The sequence below is a fragment of the Camellia sinensis genome, chromosome 8, assembly GCF_055761805.1.
Source record: "Camellia sinensis isolate YWXY chromosome 8, ASM5576180v1, whole genome shotgun sequence".
Lineage (NCBI taxonomy): Eukaryota > Viridiplantae > Streptophyta > Magnoliopsida > Ericales > Theaceae > Camellia > Camellia sinensis.
This window is the reverse complement of record NC_138968.1, coordinates 189697450-189715004: the sequence shown is the minus strand read 5'-3', so window position 1 is coordinate 189715004 and position 17555 is coordinate 189697450. Positions and strand designations below refer to the sequence as shown.

The 17555-nt window shown below is 31.1% G+C and overlaps 1 protein-coding gene and 1 long non-coding RNA gene across 2 annotated transcripts; one reads left to right on the top strand and one right to left on the bottom strand.

Annotated features, from left to right (window-relative positions):
* Positions 1-7787: 7787 nt before the first annotated feature.
* Positions 7788-9440, bottom strand: LOC114308585 (putative F-box protein At4g22030). The gene has a single exon (XM_028254188.2). The coding sequence runs from the start codon at positions 9253-9255 to the stop codon at positions 7987-7989; it is 1269 nt and encodes a 422-aa protein (XP_028109989.2). The 5' UTR covers positions 9256-9440; the 3' UTR covers positions 7788-7986.
* Positions 9441-13859: 4419 nt separating this feature from the next.
* Positions 13860-14651, top strand: LOC145796768 (uncharacterized). Its single transcript, XR_014337283.1, has 3 exons — positions 13860-14063; positions 14205-14358; positions 14610-14651. It is a non-coding gene; the product is annotated as an uncharacterized LOC145796768 (long non-coding RNA).
* The last annotated feature ends 2904 nt before the right edge of the window (positions 14652-17555 follow it).

The window sequence follows — 17555 nt, the reverse complement described above, 5'->3', positions numbered from 1 at the left end:
ATATAAGTAATCATTAAAAGCAAAGCTTATCCTTATACCCCTGTATACAACATATGTTGCAGATATCACTCTCACCATAGGAATGAGTAAGGAATTTTTAATCCCTTGGTGATTTCTGGTGAGCCATACATAACTTAGTTGTCCCTTTGAACTTAGTTCTTGGGATCTCCAGTCATATAAGTAGGGTTACCATTATGACGATTCTTATGTAATAGGCTTTAATCCCATCCCCTTTGATGAACTATACACTAGCTCTTTTGTCAAACCTTTTGTTAACGGATCCGCAATGTTCTCTTTAGATTTTATATAATCTATTGAGATTATTCCGTTTGACAATAATTGCCTTACGGTATTATGTCGACGACGAATATGTCGTGACTTACCGTTATACATATGATTCTGTGCCCTGCCTATTGCAGATTGACTATCACAATGAATGCAAATAGCTGGCACAGGTTTTGGCCACATTGGAATGTCTTCTAAGAAGTGACGAAGCCATTCTGCTTCTTCTCTTGCTTTGTCTAAAGCAATGAACTCGGATTCCATTGTGGATCGTGCGATGCAAGTTTGTTTCGTGAATTTCCAAGAAACAGCAGCGCCTCCTAGAGTAAAGACATATCCACTTGTGGATTTTGAATCTTTAGTATCCAATATCCAATTTGCATCACAATAACCTTCAAGTACTGCTGGATATCGAGTAAAGTTCAAACCATGATCACAGGTGAATCTTATATATCTAAGAACCCAAATGATCACTTTCCAATGGTCTTCTCCGGAGTTACTAGTGTACCTACTCAATTTACTGATAGCATAAGCTATATCAGGACGAGTACAATTCATTAGGTACATTAGGCTTCCAATGATTTGGGAGTATTTTAGCTGAGACACTGCATCACCTTTATTTTTATTTTTTTGATAAATAAAGATTGACGTCTACAGGTGTTCTAGATAAATTCAAACCATCCTTGATAAATTTATCAAGAATTTTCTCAATATAATGTGATTGAGATAATGCATATCGGTCAGATGTTTTAGTAATTTTCATTCATAATATAACATCTGCGACCCCCATATCTTTCATATCAAATCTTTTGTTAAGCATTTGCTTAGTTGATTTGATCATGTTTTGACTGCTTCCAATGATAAGCATGTCATCTACATAAAGACAAACTATGACATATCCTTGGTCAGTGTTTTTAACATAGACGCATTTGTCACATTCGTTTATCTTAAACCCATTAGTAAGCATTGTATGATCAAAAATTTTCATGCTATTGCTTAGGTGCTTGTTTTAATCCATAAAGAGACTTCACAAGCCGACAAACTTTCTTTTCTTGCCCCGACACTACAAAACCTTCGGGTTGCTCCATATAGATCTCTTCATTTAGATCACCGTTTAAGAAAGCTGTCTTAACATCTATTTGATGTATTTCTAAATCAAAACAACGCTGCTATAGAAATAAGCATGCGAATGGATGTTATTCTTGTCACAGGGGAATATGTGTCAAAATAGTCTAGACCTTCCTTTTGTCTGTAACCTTTAACTACAAGTCTTGCTTTATACTTGTCAATTGAACCATCTGCTTTCATTTTTCTCTTGAATATCCATTTATATCCAAGAGGTTTAGAACCTGGTGGAAGATCCACCAATTCCCAAGTATGATTTTGCATAATGGATTCAATTTCATTATTAACAGCTTCTTTCCACAAAAGTGCTTCAGGACCTGTCATTGCTGCCTTAAAGCTTTGAGGTTCATTTTCTAACAGACATGTCAAAAAATCTAGACCAAAGGATTTTGATGTTCTCACTCTCTTACTTCGTCTTGGTTCATCATCAGTTACATCCTGTTGGTCGAGACTATTACTAGTCTCTTGTGTTTGATTGTCATTAGTCTCTTGACTTTGTGTACAATCATAAGTTCTTTTCTGTGAACTTAATTCTTGTCCTTTCTTGTAAGGAAAGACATGTTCAAAAAACACAACATTCCTTGACTCTATAATAGTGTTCACATATATATCAGGTATTTATGATTTATAAGTCAGAAACTGATATGCACTACTATTCTGAGCATAACCAATAAACACACAGTCTACTATTTTTTTTGGGTCCAATCTTAGTCTTTTTAGGAACAGGAACTTCAACTTTTGCCAAACGCCCCTACATTTTTAAATATTTGTAGGAAGGCGGTTGACCTTTCCACAATTCATAAGGAGTGTTGTTGGTTTTCTTGTGGGTTATTCAATTAAGAACATAATTAGCAGACAATATTGCTTCCCCCCACAAGTTCTGTGGTAAGCCTGAACTTAGTAACATGGCATTCATCATTTCTTTGAGGGTTCTATTCTTCCTTTCAGCAATTCCATTTTGCTGTGGAGAATAAGGGGCTGTAGTTTGGTGAATAATGTCATGTTGTGCACAAAATTCATTTAATAGTGCATCATATTCACCACCCTATCACTTTTAATATAAATCAATGAATTTCAAAACAAATTCAAGAAAAAATTAAAATAATTATGACTATTCAAGTCAGAATTAATGTTTTGACAAAATCATATCCTCATAAATAAATTTTGCCTAAGAATCAAACAATTCAAAAACCCATTTGATTGTATACATTCTTGCAACTCAATAACAAATAAATGTCACTATCATAAAAATATTTGTGACAGAAGAAAATTAAATTATCTCAACTAATGCAAGAGATACAACCCCATATTAATAAAATGGTTCATGGTTTAACAAATTCTACTACGCAAGTAAAGTAATTATTAATGACATCTCATGTCACATAATTCAAAATAAACTAAAAATCAACATAAAAGATTTTTTAAATTTACTTTCCAATTAAATGGAACGATATAACTACATACATCATTATGTTTAAATTTCTCTGGTATTTAAACACCCATTCAAAAGTGATTGGAAAAACTCAAATTAATCAACATATCAATTTAACATTCCAAATCACATGAAATTTTTGTTAAGAAATAACTTGAGTTTACATTATACATGCATATCAAAAGCATCAACTAAAAATAATGAATTAACAAAATAAATTAATCATGCATGATTCCAAAATTTGCATCATGAAATAAAAAGATTCTCAACTTATAAATAAATCCAATGCGATTTAAACTTTAAACTTCAAAATGACAAAGCATACCTTCATCTAATAAGTTTGATTTGTACATAAATAAACAAATTAAATATGCATTCAAATGTTCTTGTGAATATATATATTTTCTGACTCATGTGCAGAAACTATTCATGACTACGGATCCACACACAGAAAATAAAGAATGATTCAGAAAAATAAAGAAAATAATCTTGCCACAAAGGTTTCTTCGTAATAAAAATGAAATTAGTTTGTAAAACTAATATTTTATTCTAGAAACAAATTCTACCATGTATACTCATAACGAACTACGATAAAGTCAAAAGAATTAACACCTTTTCACAAAAGGTTCAAAATTAAGTGATCTTACAAACGAAATCGTAAGTCACGTTCAAAATTTACATATTGTGACCGATACACAAAATTACATGATTGATTAACAAAATTAATTTTCTAGTTACTAAAACCAGAAAATAAATTATAATACAAAATAATTTTATTTTCTATGTTACTAAAACTAGAAAATAAAATACCACAAATTAATTTTCTAGTTACTAAAATCAGAAAATAAATTATAACACAAAATAATTTTGTTTTTCGTGTTACTAAAACTAGAAAATAAAATAATTTTATTTTCCTTGTTACTAAAACTAGAAAAATAAAATACCGAAATAATATCTGATTACAAAAATCAGAAAAAACACAAAATAATTTTCTAGTTACCAAAACCAGAAAATAAATTCTAGTTACTAAAACCAGAAAATAAATGATAACAACAAAATAATTTTATTTTCCTTGTTACTAAAACTAGAAAAATAAAATACCAAAATAATTTTCTGTAACACCAAATAATATTCTGCAATTGTTAATGACACCAGTATATTACTAGTAGTTGTCAAAGAAAAGAGACAGTATATTACTACTATCTGTCAAATATCATAAATGATTATTAGTTTTTGCAACCAGAATATTATTTTGAAAACACAGGAAATTAAATACAATGAAGATACCAAAAATAGTCTGTCTTAAGATTGTAGACAATCTTCACTGTATTTAAATTAATTAAATTCTGTTGTGTACTAAACAACAATCAGAATAAAAAGAAATAAAGGAAATGAGAGAATTTGTTTGATTACAAAAATCAAACTCGAAATAAAAATAAAAATAAATAAATAAAAACAGATTTTATTTTGTTATAAAAACAAAATTAAAATTTGATTTCAATTTATAATAAAACACTGAAAATAAATTAAATAACTTACTTGATTTAATTTCTTCGAATTGTAATCTGATCAAGTCCAGTGTTTGACACTGTGTCCTTATGACAGATTCGTCCTCTCTACGGTGCTTTCAGAAATAGGACGTCTATCTCCCAGGATGAAATGATCTACTACAAACAATAGCAGCACTACAAATTGTTTGCCTTACGAACACACTAAGTGTTTACACTCTTTCTTTCAGAAAATAAATGCAGCAAAATGCAGAGATTTATATTAGAGGATGGAGTACGAAAATTGGAGTAAAATCCAAATGGGATGGTAGTCTATTTATAGATGTAAAGGTAGCTATTGGTTTTGAATTGAACATGTATGAAACCTGTTGGTTTTGAATTCAAACAGATTTGAATCTGTTGGGTTATATTTCAAACAGATAACAAAACGGGAAGGGCCCTGTTTAGGTGTGCAATAATACCAAACTAGTTTATTTCGGGAAGGGTCTTGTTTGGATGTACCGTAAAACCAAACCAGTTTAATTTTGAATTATGAATTTTATTTTACCAAAAAAAAAATTAAATTTAAATGTTTTTTGCCCAAAAAGATTAGTATTGGGCCGAACAAGCCCAACCTCACACCACGAAATCGTAAGTCACGTTCAAAATTTACATATTGTGACCGATACACAAAATTACATGATTGATTAACAAAATTAATTTTCTAGTTACTAAAACCAGAAAATAAATTATAATACAAAATAATTTTATTTTCTATGTTACTAAAACTAGAAAATAAAATACCACAAATTAATTTTCTAGTTACTAAAATCAGAAAATAAATTATAACACAAAATAATTTTGTTTTTCGTGTTACTAAAACTAGAAAATAAAATAATTTTATTTTCCTTGTTACTAAAACTAGAAAAATAAAATACCGAAATAATATCTGATTACAAAAATCAGAAAAAACACAAAATAATTTTCTAGTTACCAAAACCAGAAAATAAATTCTAGTTACTAAAACCAGAAAATAAATGATAACAACAAAATAATTTTATTTTCCTTGTTACTAAAACTAGAAAAATAAAATACCAAAATAATTTTCTGTAACACCAAATAATATTCTGCAATTGTTAATGACACCAGTATATTACTAGTAGTTGTCAAAGAAAAGAGACAGTATATTACTACTATCTGTCAAATATCATAAATGATTATTAGTTTTTCCAACCAGAATATTATTTTGAAAACACAGGAAATTAAATACAATGAAGATACCAAAAATAGTCTGTCTTAAGATTGTAGACAATCTTCACTGTATTTAAATTAATTAAATTCTGTTGTGTACTAAACAACAATCAGAATAAAAAGAAATAAAGGAAATGAGAGAATTTGTTTGATTACAAAAATCAAACTCGAAATAAAAATAAAAATAAATAAATAAAAACAGATTTTATTTTGTTATAAAAACAAAATTAAAATTTGATTTCAATTTATAATAAAACACTGAAAATAAATTAAATAACTTACTTGATTTAATTTCTTCGAATTGTAATCTGATCAAGTCCAGTGTTTGACACTGTGTCCTTATGACAGATTCGTCCTCTCTACGGTGCTTTCAGAAATAGGACGTCTATCTCCCAGGATGAAATGATCTACTACAAACAATAGCAGCACTACAAATTGTTTGCCTTACGAACACACTAAGTGTTTACACTCTTTCTTTCAGAAAATAAATGCAGCAAAATGCAGAGATTTATATTAGAGGATGGAGTACGAAAATTGGAGTAAAATCCAAATGGGATGGTAGTCTATTTATAGATGTAAAGGTAGCTATTGGTTTTGAATTGAACATGTATGAAACCTGTTGGTTTTGAATTCAAACAGATTTGAATCTGTTGGGTTATATTTCAAACAGATAACAAAACGGGAAGGGCCCTGTTTAGGTGTGCAATAATACCAGACTAGTTTATTTCGGGAAGGGTCTTGTTTGGATGTACCGTAAAACCAAACCAGTTTAATTTTGAATTATGAATTTTATTTTACCAAAAAAAAAATTAAATTTAAATGTTTTTTGCCCAAAAAGATTAGTATTGGGCCGAACAAGCCCAACCTCACACCACGCACCCGCGCCCAAGCCCAGCCCACCCAACCGGACGGGCGGCGGCGCGCGTGTGGTGATTTTTGGGCCTAATGGGTCTAGCCCATTTTGCCCATAACCTCTCCCTCTAAAACACTTGGGTACCCCTTGGGGCACACCTCAAGTACCAAACCCAAGTCTTATAAACCCATTCAAAACCTCCCACCAAATCAATGTGGGACAAGCCATTTTACAATCTTAAGGAATTTCCACCAAAACTCCATTTTCAGAGAGCACACTTTGGCTTCAATTTCCCATTCACTTGGTAATGGTTTTGAACAACCAAATATACCACGTGAATCACAACGCGGCATAGAACGCGTTACCACTTTGACCCGTGAAAATCAACGCACGGAGCCCATCTAAAAAATAGACCGAATTTAGGAAAAAATTATGGTTTTATCCAGAATTTTATAACCATTTCCAACAGTACCGAGGCTGAGTATCGTGCTCTTGCTGACACTACTCAGGAGCTTATGTGGCTTCGTTGGCTTCTTTCTGACATGGGTGTTTCTCATTCCGCTGCCACCAATCTTTATTGTGACAATCAAAGTGCTATTCAGATTGCCCATAACGATGTCTTCCATGATCGTACCAAGCATATTGAGATTAATTGCCACTTCATACGACAGCATGTTACTAGTGGCCATGTTCGTCTTCTCTTTGTTACTTCTGCTGATCAGGCCGCCGACCTCTTCACCAAAGCTCATCTTCCAGGCCGCTTCTCTGATCTCCTCTCCAAGCTCAAGTTGATATCTGGCTTACCACCTTGAACTTGAGGGGGGTGTTAGCTGTATATTATTATAGATGTGTTTTATCTATTTGTATAGTATCTCTCTCTATCTCTATCTCCCTCTAACCTTATCTCTATCATTTTCTGTATCTATCTAAATTTCCTTTCTGCTTATATATACAAATTTCTCCTATTATATTACTCATTCAATTCAATATACAATCTTTCTATTTTTCATGACACTCATAATTTTTCTGGGTGCTTTGACTTTCCCCATTGCCTTTACAACTTCGCTTTTGTGTGGCTCGTGTCTATCCTCTTTTGACGTTTTCTATACAATTATTTATTTGTTATTATTATTGGTAGACTTTCTCGTGCATATGTTAAGAAAATATTTCCATTAAAGATTGTGGAAGAGTTTTTCTAATAAAACAGTGCATGGTTGCTGTAATTTAATTTCTCCGAGCAAACGGCGATAAAAAAAAAAAAAAGGTGGCAACCAGTTGTTGAGTTTGAATATGTTGATCAATGGAGTATTATATTCACTTCTTTTAAATACCTTTAATTTTGATGGACTTGACAACAAAAAAAAAAAAGAAATTTTTATTATTAATAGACAGTTGATGTTAGAATAAATACATGACAATTTGCACTTGCAATGAATGGCAATTACAGTGCATAGAAAAATTGTGACTATGGTCAGCAATGCCACACAATTGCATTATTAACTCAAAACCTTGCTTGTTGCAGGACTCGACCTCCTAGTGAAACGCAAGAGTTGATTTTAGAAGAGTTTACTTGCGAACTCTTCTGAGGCCACTAGATTCGAAGAAGTAGAAGTAGTAGAAAGATTTGCAAGATGTTTGAGCTCTTCTGAACTCCTTCCAAGCTTAAGAGCCACTTCAGTCTCAAACAACTCCCCATTCTCTCTCTTCCTCACTTCTCTCTCTTCCAAAGTTGATTCTATGCTCTCTTCCATGAGCATAAAGAAGCCAGCAGAGCTTCTATACATCTCAAACACCATCCCAACCTGACCACCATGCTCTATAGTATTAAGTACTGTAGCCAAAACCCCAAACACCACCCCCAAAACCACAGCCCATGAACTTGTTCCCACGAAGGCTGACCCAATTGCTGCTAAACCAGTAAAACAAGGTCCACAAATGGCCAAAACCTTGTTAACCTTCAAAACCAACTTGCTCAGCCTCAAATACTCTTGACTATCTTTCCTCTTCAAAACCCCAACAACCTCTCTCATCTCATCTTCAAGCTTCTCGCTCCACCCATTATCTCTCAGTCTCCACGGCTCGCCTCCAAAACCATGTTCTTGGATTAGACTCAGCTGCTCTGGCCACCACACCGCGGGCTCCACTTTTTTAGGAAACTTATTGAGCATTGCTCCGAGCAATGGAAGCGGGTAAGCTCTATCCAAGGCCAAAACCCTTTCCACCGCGTCCTTCACATCATTCAAATTAGCATTTCGAAGCGCTATCTTTGTTTTGATTTGCTCGTGAAGCTGTTTAAACAGTCTCGAAGCGTTTCTTTGTTCTTCTGCGAGCTGAGACGGTTGGATCTTGTTCATCACCATCAAAACCCCAGTGGCAGCGATGTATAGGATCGTAGAAGATAGCTTCAATGCCAAGGAAGCTCCAAAATCAGAGCTTCCACAGATAGCAGCGAGGCCGGCCATGGTGGCTGATGTGGCGGTCATGCCATTGACGGAGGTTAAGAGGAGGTGGTTCCAGTTATCTCGCTGGACTCCGATGTTTCGGTGCATTTCTACTCTGTCTGAAACAAGGTCCATTATTGTATAGAGCTCCTCAACCACCACCACCTCTTTACTAGCTATTCCTCCTTCATTTGTTGTGTTTTTGTTGGTTTGAAAGTTCTTTTGTTTGTTCAATTCATCAGTGAATGAGTTGATAGGGTGGTGAGGAATTGAAAGATCAAGATTTCTTTGAACTTTTTGGGTACATAGATGAGATTTGATTAATAATTTGCGAGATGATGGAGAGGGGAAAAGGGGAGTTAGAAGAAATTGAAAACTTGCCATTTTAACTACTATATTTTATGGGCTAAGAGGAGTGGTGGTGAATTGGTTTGAAGATTAATGTGGGTTTCATTCAGGATTATTATATAGAGGAGGTGTGGGGGGTTAGTGTAGAGGATACCCTCGGAAAGTATTTCAACACTCCTTTTGTTGGCGTTGTAAATCTTTGAATTCCAAATTTTGAATCAATGTACACACACTAGATTCACGTTTGTTTGCCGTAAAAGTTGGGAGGTTTTTGAGGTATCAAGAAACGTAACTCCAAACTAGGATCAATAAGATGTGAAAAATAGAGAAGTATAAATGTGTAAAAAAATTATATATTTAAGAATATAAGATTTATATGCTTAATCCCAAACTAATATTATTCCACGATTACTACGATTACGCTATATACGAAAGACATAAAGATAGTTGTCCAAAAACACCCTTACTTCAAATTAGATTGAACAATCGAATGATTAGTTTAGTACTTATTAGGATCTACACCACTTGAATTTTAGTCTGTTGTTTAGTTAGAAGCAAGGGGCATTTATACATAAATACTAATTTATGAACTTATATTTCATTAAGCCTTAATTAAAAAAAATTTAGACCTTTAAGTATCATTAAATTTTTAATAGTCGAAATTGCCCTTCAAATAATGATTGTTCATCATTTATAATTATCTATAAAGAAATATTATGATTTGACATTTATTTTGATTTTTAAAACTTTAAAATATCAACTTTCAAATTAAACAAAAAAAATTATGTATAAAAAAAAAACTAACTTTTTTTTTAAAAAAAAAATTGAATATTTTTTTATACAAAACTAAAAATTTTGTGTTTATAAAAGAGCATGGTGATAGAACATTGATGTGCAAAAAAAAAAAAAAAAACTTTAAAAATGAAAAATTTGATAATATTCTCAATTTTATTGGATAGTTGAATCAAACCAAAAAATAGAAAGGCAAAAACGTTTAATTTCATACTTTATTTTTTTTAATCAGTTAGTGAAACAATTATCTAAAATATTACTATGCAAAATTGATAAAGTTCTTAATTTTAAAAATAAAAAAAAACTGATAAGATTTTTAGGTTTAGTAAATAAGACTTACTAGTTTAAAAAAATTTAAAGATACCATAATATTTATAAATAGAATTTTTGAGTAATCAAGCCTAGCAACAATTCAAAGATTATGAGTGAAAGACCGTTAGAATCCACATTTTTTTCTCAATCTGACTTTTAGTGCACACAGTACAAAAAATTCAAAGATTATGAGTGAAAGACCGTCAGATTCCACATGTTTTTCTCAATCTGACTTTTGGTGCACAGAGTATGAAAAATTCACACATAAAAGTTGACTAAAGGGTTGTTTGGGATGTTTTAAATAAGTATATTTTTTGATTTTTTATGAAATATGAATTGAATTTGAAGTAATGTGAAGTGATGTGACTTAAATAAGATAATGTGACTTAAATAAGATAGTAACTTTTTAACTTTTTTGATACATGCCAAGCAAGGCTTAAAAATAAAACAACAAAAAGATCGGTAGTGCTACGTAGCTCGAAACCCGTGGCTCGAAACCCGGCTCGACACCAAAACGACGTCGTTTTTATGTCGATTTTTTTTTTTTTTTCTTTTTTCCGTCTCTTTGTTGCAGAACGAAGAAGGAGATGAAGAAGAAGGGAGAAGGAGAAGAAGGGAGAAGAGAAGGGAGGAGGAGGAGGAGGAGGAGGAGGAGGAGGGGGGAGGGGAGGGGGCCATAAAAATCTGCTAGAGGAGGAGGTGGGGCGAGGCGGTGGCGGAGCTTCCACCTGCGATGATCGGCGAGGAGCAAAGGTGCTGCGACGACGGCGGCGACGGTCTGAAGCTGCGACGATCGGCGGTGAGGCGACGGCGGTGGTGCAGCGCTATGATCTCCTCCCTCCGTTCTTCCTCTCCCTCCTCTCCCTTCTCTTTCTCCTCTCCCTCTTTCAAGCCAATTCGAGCCTCCCCTGTCGAGCTACGGCTCATTTCCGCAAAAAGATTTTAGAGATGATCATGTGTCATTTATCTTCGTAGGTCTTTTGGTTCGCAAAACAAAAGTTCATAAATGCAGCTAGTCTTGCAAGTGGGCATGAAAAATTAATGCTATGTTCTAATTTTTTGAATTTAATTTTTTTAATTAAAATTTTTATTTTTTATTGTTAGTGAATTTTTTTTAATATTTTAACTAATTTTTTTACTTTTTAGATGCACCTAATCTAGATATAATTAAAAATAAATATTTGTAAAAAAATATTTTAAAAAATCAATAAATATGCAAGAATATAAAAATGTACTGAATTTTTATATTTTTTTATATTTTTGATATTTAATAAAAAAAATTTAAAACAAATTTCATAAATATTATACTTTTTAATTTTATTTATATTAATTGTATTTAAAAAGTAAAAAAATTTCTTAAAATATTAAAAAATACTAAAATCAAAATACTATGAAAAAAAAATATAAAAAAAAATTAATTTTTAAAAATGTGGAACCAAACAAGGTGATTTATATTGACATGATTGGTCCTCCACTCCACACCACAGTACACTATCCAGTAGTGGCGAAGCCATTAGAAGCCACACTTGTTTATCACAAATTTGAAATAAAAAAATTCAATAATCAGCAATAATAATATAATATAAATTTTTTAAATTAATAATGAACACAAAACATAAATATTTCTTTTGAAAAAAATACTTTGCAAAAATATGAAAGTGTCAAAAATAATATTGTAACAATTACATTACTATATTATATTTACTTTACATGTATTGTAAACAAACATAAATGATGAAACTCACTCAACCAATTTAGTGGTGACAACTCACATGATACTTTAAATATGATATAAAAATATGATTGTTATTGGATCATCGACATGCAAATTACAGACACATTGTTTACATATTTCAAATTGATGTCAATCTGTCAATCAATTTGAGAAGAGTGAATGGATCATTTTTTTTCTTCATTTATGTTCAATTTATTAATAATCATTACTAATTGTATTAAATTAACATAATATGAAAAATTTTAAAATAAAATTGATGTAGTTGGAGATATATAATCAAATTGACAAAATGAACAATCACTACAAGAAAATACATTTTTCACCACCATTTTTGACTACTAAAAACAATTTAGTTGCCAAAAGTTACGGAATTGGCTACCAAAAATAATATTAGTCGGCAAAAGTCAAGTTTTTAGCTACTAAATTTTTTTAGTAGGGGAATGTTGATTATTGGCGACTAAAAAAAATTTAGTAGCTAAAAATATTACAATTGGCGACTAAAAAAATTTTTAGTAGCTAAACATATCACAATTGGCAACTAAAAGAAATTTTAGTAGCCGTAGAGCTACTTTTGGCTACTAAATTGTTTAGTAGCCGAATGAAAATAAAAAATTTATTTTTTATCTTTGGCAACCAAAATTTTGGTTGCCAAAAATATATTTTCAGTGACAAAATTCCTTTTTAGTCGCTGTAGAGTTACTTTTGGCTACTAAATTGTTTAGTAGCCGAATGAAAACAAATGATTACTTTTATCTTTGCCGACCAAATCATATTTTAGTCGCCAAAGATGATTAAACAAAATAGTTACTTTTATTTTATTTTATTTTAGTTTACTAAACAAAATAGTTATTTTATTTTATTTTTATTTTTATGAAGAGGTTGTCAAATCTTGAATTTTTCGTGTAGAGATTGTCAAATCTTAAATTTGTTTTTGTTTTTGTTTTTGTAGTATGAATAGATTAACAACAATGACATTTTTTGTCTCCACTTGAAATTTGACTTTCTTTTTTTTTTAATGAGAAAAATAAAATTGAAAGAAGCTTCTTTTTTAAAAATAAAAATAAAAATAAAAATGAAACATGCTTATTAATTAAATAAAAATGAATTCCAATTAGTAGTAGGTATATGAATAAAACATTGGTTTGAATCTCTACAAAAACTTTGTAACATTTACTTCTCTTTTCTTTTAAGATAATAAATTAATATTTTAAATTTTATTTTTGTATCACATGAACCATTGGGCTACATCTAAAAAAATCACCTATTTTTTCAAAAAAATTTGTCCTTTAGTAATTTTATTTTAAAATTTTTTATTTTTTCAATTCATTTTATCGAGCTGAATCTAAGAAATATATATGTTTTAAAATTTTTTAAAAATTCAAAATTCAAAATAAGCAACAAATATTTATTTTTTTTTTGTTAAATTTTATCTTTATTGAATTTTTTTTTAAAATTTTAGAAAAAAATTATAATTTTAAATTCGTTTTGTCAAATGAAAACGAAAAATAAAAAAATATGTTTTTTACCTTTGGCAACCAAAATTTTAGTAGCCAAAAGTTTGTTTTCAGCGACAAAATTGAATTTTAGTCGCCAAAGAAGTAAAATGTTTTGGAGGGAGACCTTTCAAATATTTAGAGGGATTTATAAAATACCTTTAGCGACAAAAAGTTTTAGTCGCCAAAATGAATAGTATGATCGAAATAAAAATAGGTGTCAAAATAAAATACCCTAGCGCCAAACCCCCAAACCCAAAAATACATTAGACAAAAATAAATATATTGAACTTCTTCTAATCGTAAAGGAACATATAAACTCAGAAGATGGGGGAGACGAGAGAGGGTTCGAAGAAGATACTTGGGCAAAACCAAGAAGAGAGGGTTAACCCAGAAGGCTTTGGCTTTGGCTTCTAATCAAAGTGAACCCAGAAGGTTTCATCAAAAGAGAGAAGTTTGGAGGGAGCTCAATCTCATCTCTCTGAATCGTCTCATCGAAGAAGGGTTACCTGGTACATTGCTTCCTCATCTCCTTCCTCTTACCTTTGTTGATTTCTATTAAAGTGATTATTCATTGTTTGTTTGGTTTTGATTTCGATTTTTATTTCAATTTTGATCATCTCATCAATTTTGATTTCAACTCTCTATAACAGATTCTCTTTCTTTTTATGGTAAACTATTCCTTCTTCTCTTTCACTCACTCTCTCTCTCTCTCTCTCTCTCTCTCTCTCTCTCTCTCTCTCTCTCTCTCTCTACGAAGCTAGGGTTTCAAAACCACCACTGTCAAGAGGTGTTGATTGAACGGAGGCAGATTTTTATGTTTCTTGTGAAACTCTGTTCATATTTTCTATCACCATTTGTTCTATTTCATGTATATGTCTAGTGATTTGGGGAAAAAATGGTTTTGAGAAGTTAAGTTTTAAATTGAAAATTTAGGGCTTTTATTTGGGGGTTTTGATCCAAAAATTAAGATTTTGTTGCCATTGCCAATTTTTCTGGTATTTTTATTTTTATTTTTAATGGCTCCTATTTTACGTTGACCATTTGTTTTGTTCAAGATTTGTGCTAGGTTGTTGCTGGAAAGAAAATTTGTATCAGGTGATTCTCTTCCTTATCTCTCTGTGATGTTTGCACATGTTTGTATGTATCTAAATATTAACATATACCCAAAATTGTGACTCCATAACAAGATGATTTGTGTTTTGTATGATGATTTCGTGTCTTTGTTTCTCGTTGTTGTCTTTGGTTGATTATGTTTGTGTATCTGTGTTTGCTTAGGTATCTTTATATATCTTTATTTTGTTTCCACTATCCAGCAGAGAAGAAAACTATATACATGTTATTTATGCCTCCTAGGTGCTTGATAAAATGCTACTAAGAGTGATTGGCTCTTACTATACTTTTATATTGTTTTCTTGTTTTAAATATATATATCTATATATATAGTAAATGGCTGTATTTGAAACTTGTCATGTTATATATGAGAAATCACCAAGGAGATGAAAAGTTTGGTGAAATAAAAATGTTATATATAACGGCCCTTACAAAAAAAATGCTGGATTTTTTTTTAAAGAATTTTTTTTTTTGGGTTATTTAAAAATAAAATAAAAATTAAAAAATAAATTCTAGAATGTATGCTAAAAGGACAATAACATTGGCCACAAACCCAAAAGTCCATCGGGCAATCAAACTAACGGTTAAAAGGGGTCTAAGAACTTGGGACGATACAGTTTGATTGTAGAGAGAATGCTCTGCCATGTCTTAGCTGCTATTGATTGTTTCTTGGTGTAAATCACAATTATTGTTGCATTTTGGAGTGTATGATTTTTACCTTTTCTATCTTTGTAATTAAAAATTGTATAAATATTTTACCATGTATAGTTCTCAGTTTGGATTGAATGATCTTTTACATACATGCATAGTCCATTTAAATTAGGGTTTGGTTCATTGGAATGAAATGTTTAATACATCAAAATATGGATTATTTATGTTTGGGTGACTAAAAGAATAACAAAAAATACATTGCAAATGATCATTCCATAGGGAAATTTAAGAAATGAGTATTTCATTCTATTCCATGTGATTGTTGAGAACTAAATAGAATATCAGTTTTTTCTAGGCTTTGGTGATGAATTTACTAATTACAATCACTCCTAGAGATTGGCATATGTTATCTAAATATAATATGTAATTTGTGGTTTGACTTTCATATCCTTTACTTGTGTTTTTGTTTTTTGGTTTTGAATCCCTTTCTTAGCACAATGTATTTTTCAAGCACATGGTTGGATATATTATTGAATATCAGTTTTTTTCTAGGCTTTAGTGATGAATTTACTAATTATAATCACTCCTGGACATTGGCATATTTTATCTAAATATAATATGTAATTCTTGTGCTTTGACTTTCATATCCTTTGTTTGTGTTCTTGGTTCTTGGTTTTGAATCCCTTTCTTAGCAACATGTTTTTTTCAAGCACACGGTGGGATATATTCTTGAAAAGTGCAATTCCTTTTACTAGGTTGATTAAATTTTTATATTTTAGCTTTCATGTTGGTAAGTAACTTATCTCAGAGCTTGTAATTTGAAGGCAGCTCTCTTAGTTAAACTGGGTTTGTATGATCAATTTTCCATCATGACCGAGATTAGGTCTAGTCACATTAACAAGCGCACCCTGTTAGAATTCATTCAATTTATTCAATGTGTGAACGAGTTTGCCTTTCAATTTAAGTTTTAGTACGGCTTACATTTGGCATGTTGGTAGATGATAAAGTAACTGTTTTGGAGTCAGAAAAGAGAGCTTGGGAAAGTTTCTCGAATTATGAACATATAGGGGCTTCTTGCATTTTTTTTACACATATTGTCACCAACCTTTTGATCCTTCAGTAAATAATTGGGATGTGAAGTATTTTTGCTGTATCATGAACTACTTATTTTATTGTTTCCATAAATAACTTTCCTCAATAATTTGTTTGATACTAGTGCAAACCACATTATCTAAGCAACCTTTCCTCCTTTGCAACATTATCTAAGTATTGTTGATGTATCGAAAGCAAAAGAGAAGAAATGAATTGCAATGACTTTTCTCACAAGTTTCTATTTACATCAGCACTTTCTCATCATTGATACTTCACAACACTTCTTTCATAACAACATATATGCATGTTCTATATTGGAATAAATGAATAGTAATGACTTTCATTATTTAATATTGATGAGTTTTTTTTTTTTATTTACTACATCTGTTTCCTAAATCAATTGCTGAAGGTCTCTTCAAGCTCTGGAGATGCAAGAATCTAAACACAAGTTCAATTGCCTGGTTGGGATGATGGGTTCAACTTCTATGGTACTACAGGTAAGCATGTCTTTTATTTTTTTCCTATGCAGTAATTTTACATTGTGTAATTGGATTGAGGACACTATGAATATGTCTTTCTAAATTTTTATTAGACATGCACTTGATTTCACATTCATGCAATGGTTCTACAGGTGCCAGTAGCAGTGAACGAAGGGGATGGGCGAGTGGGAGTAGTTGGCCCCTTCTAATGGAAGGGTTTTATGGAAGGACTCGAACAATGGGAGCTTATAGTGATGCCAGGACGACATCTTGTACTTATTAGTACTTATTTTTGGATGGTTGGAACTAAAATGTATAATGAGAGTAGTTGGTTTTTCTTGTATTATGTATGAAATTAAATTATTGACGTTGGATTAGACTTGGTTCTTATGGAATTTGTAATATATATATAATTGGACGTTCAATATTAATTTTTTGGATGGTTGGAACTAAAATGTGTGCACGTTATTGAATGCTTGGTAACATATTTAGCGTTGATGGATTATATAGTTTATACAGGGTACAGGTTGTATTACTAATGGATATAGGTTGTTTAGAAAAAAAAAATTAAAAAAAACATGTTAAAGTATTTGGCCACCAAATATTTTGGTAGCTAAATACGTAATCAAATGTTTTGGAGACTAAGAATTTAGTAGCAAAAACATAACC

Coding starts and splice junctions, on each gene's coding strand:
- LOC114308585 (XM_028254188.2), bottom strand. CDS start 9,255: ATGGCAAGTTTTCAATTTCTTCTAACTCCCCTTTTCCCCTCTCCATCA.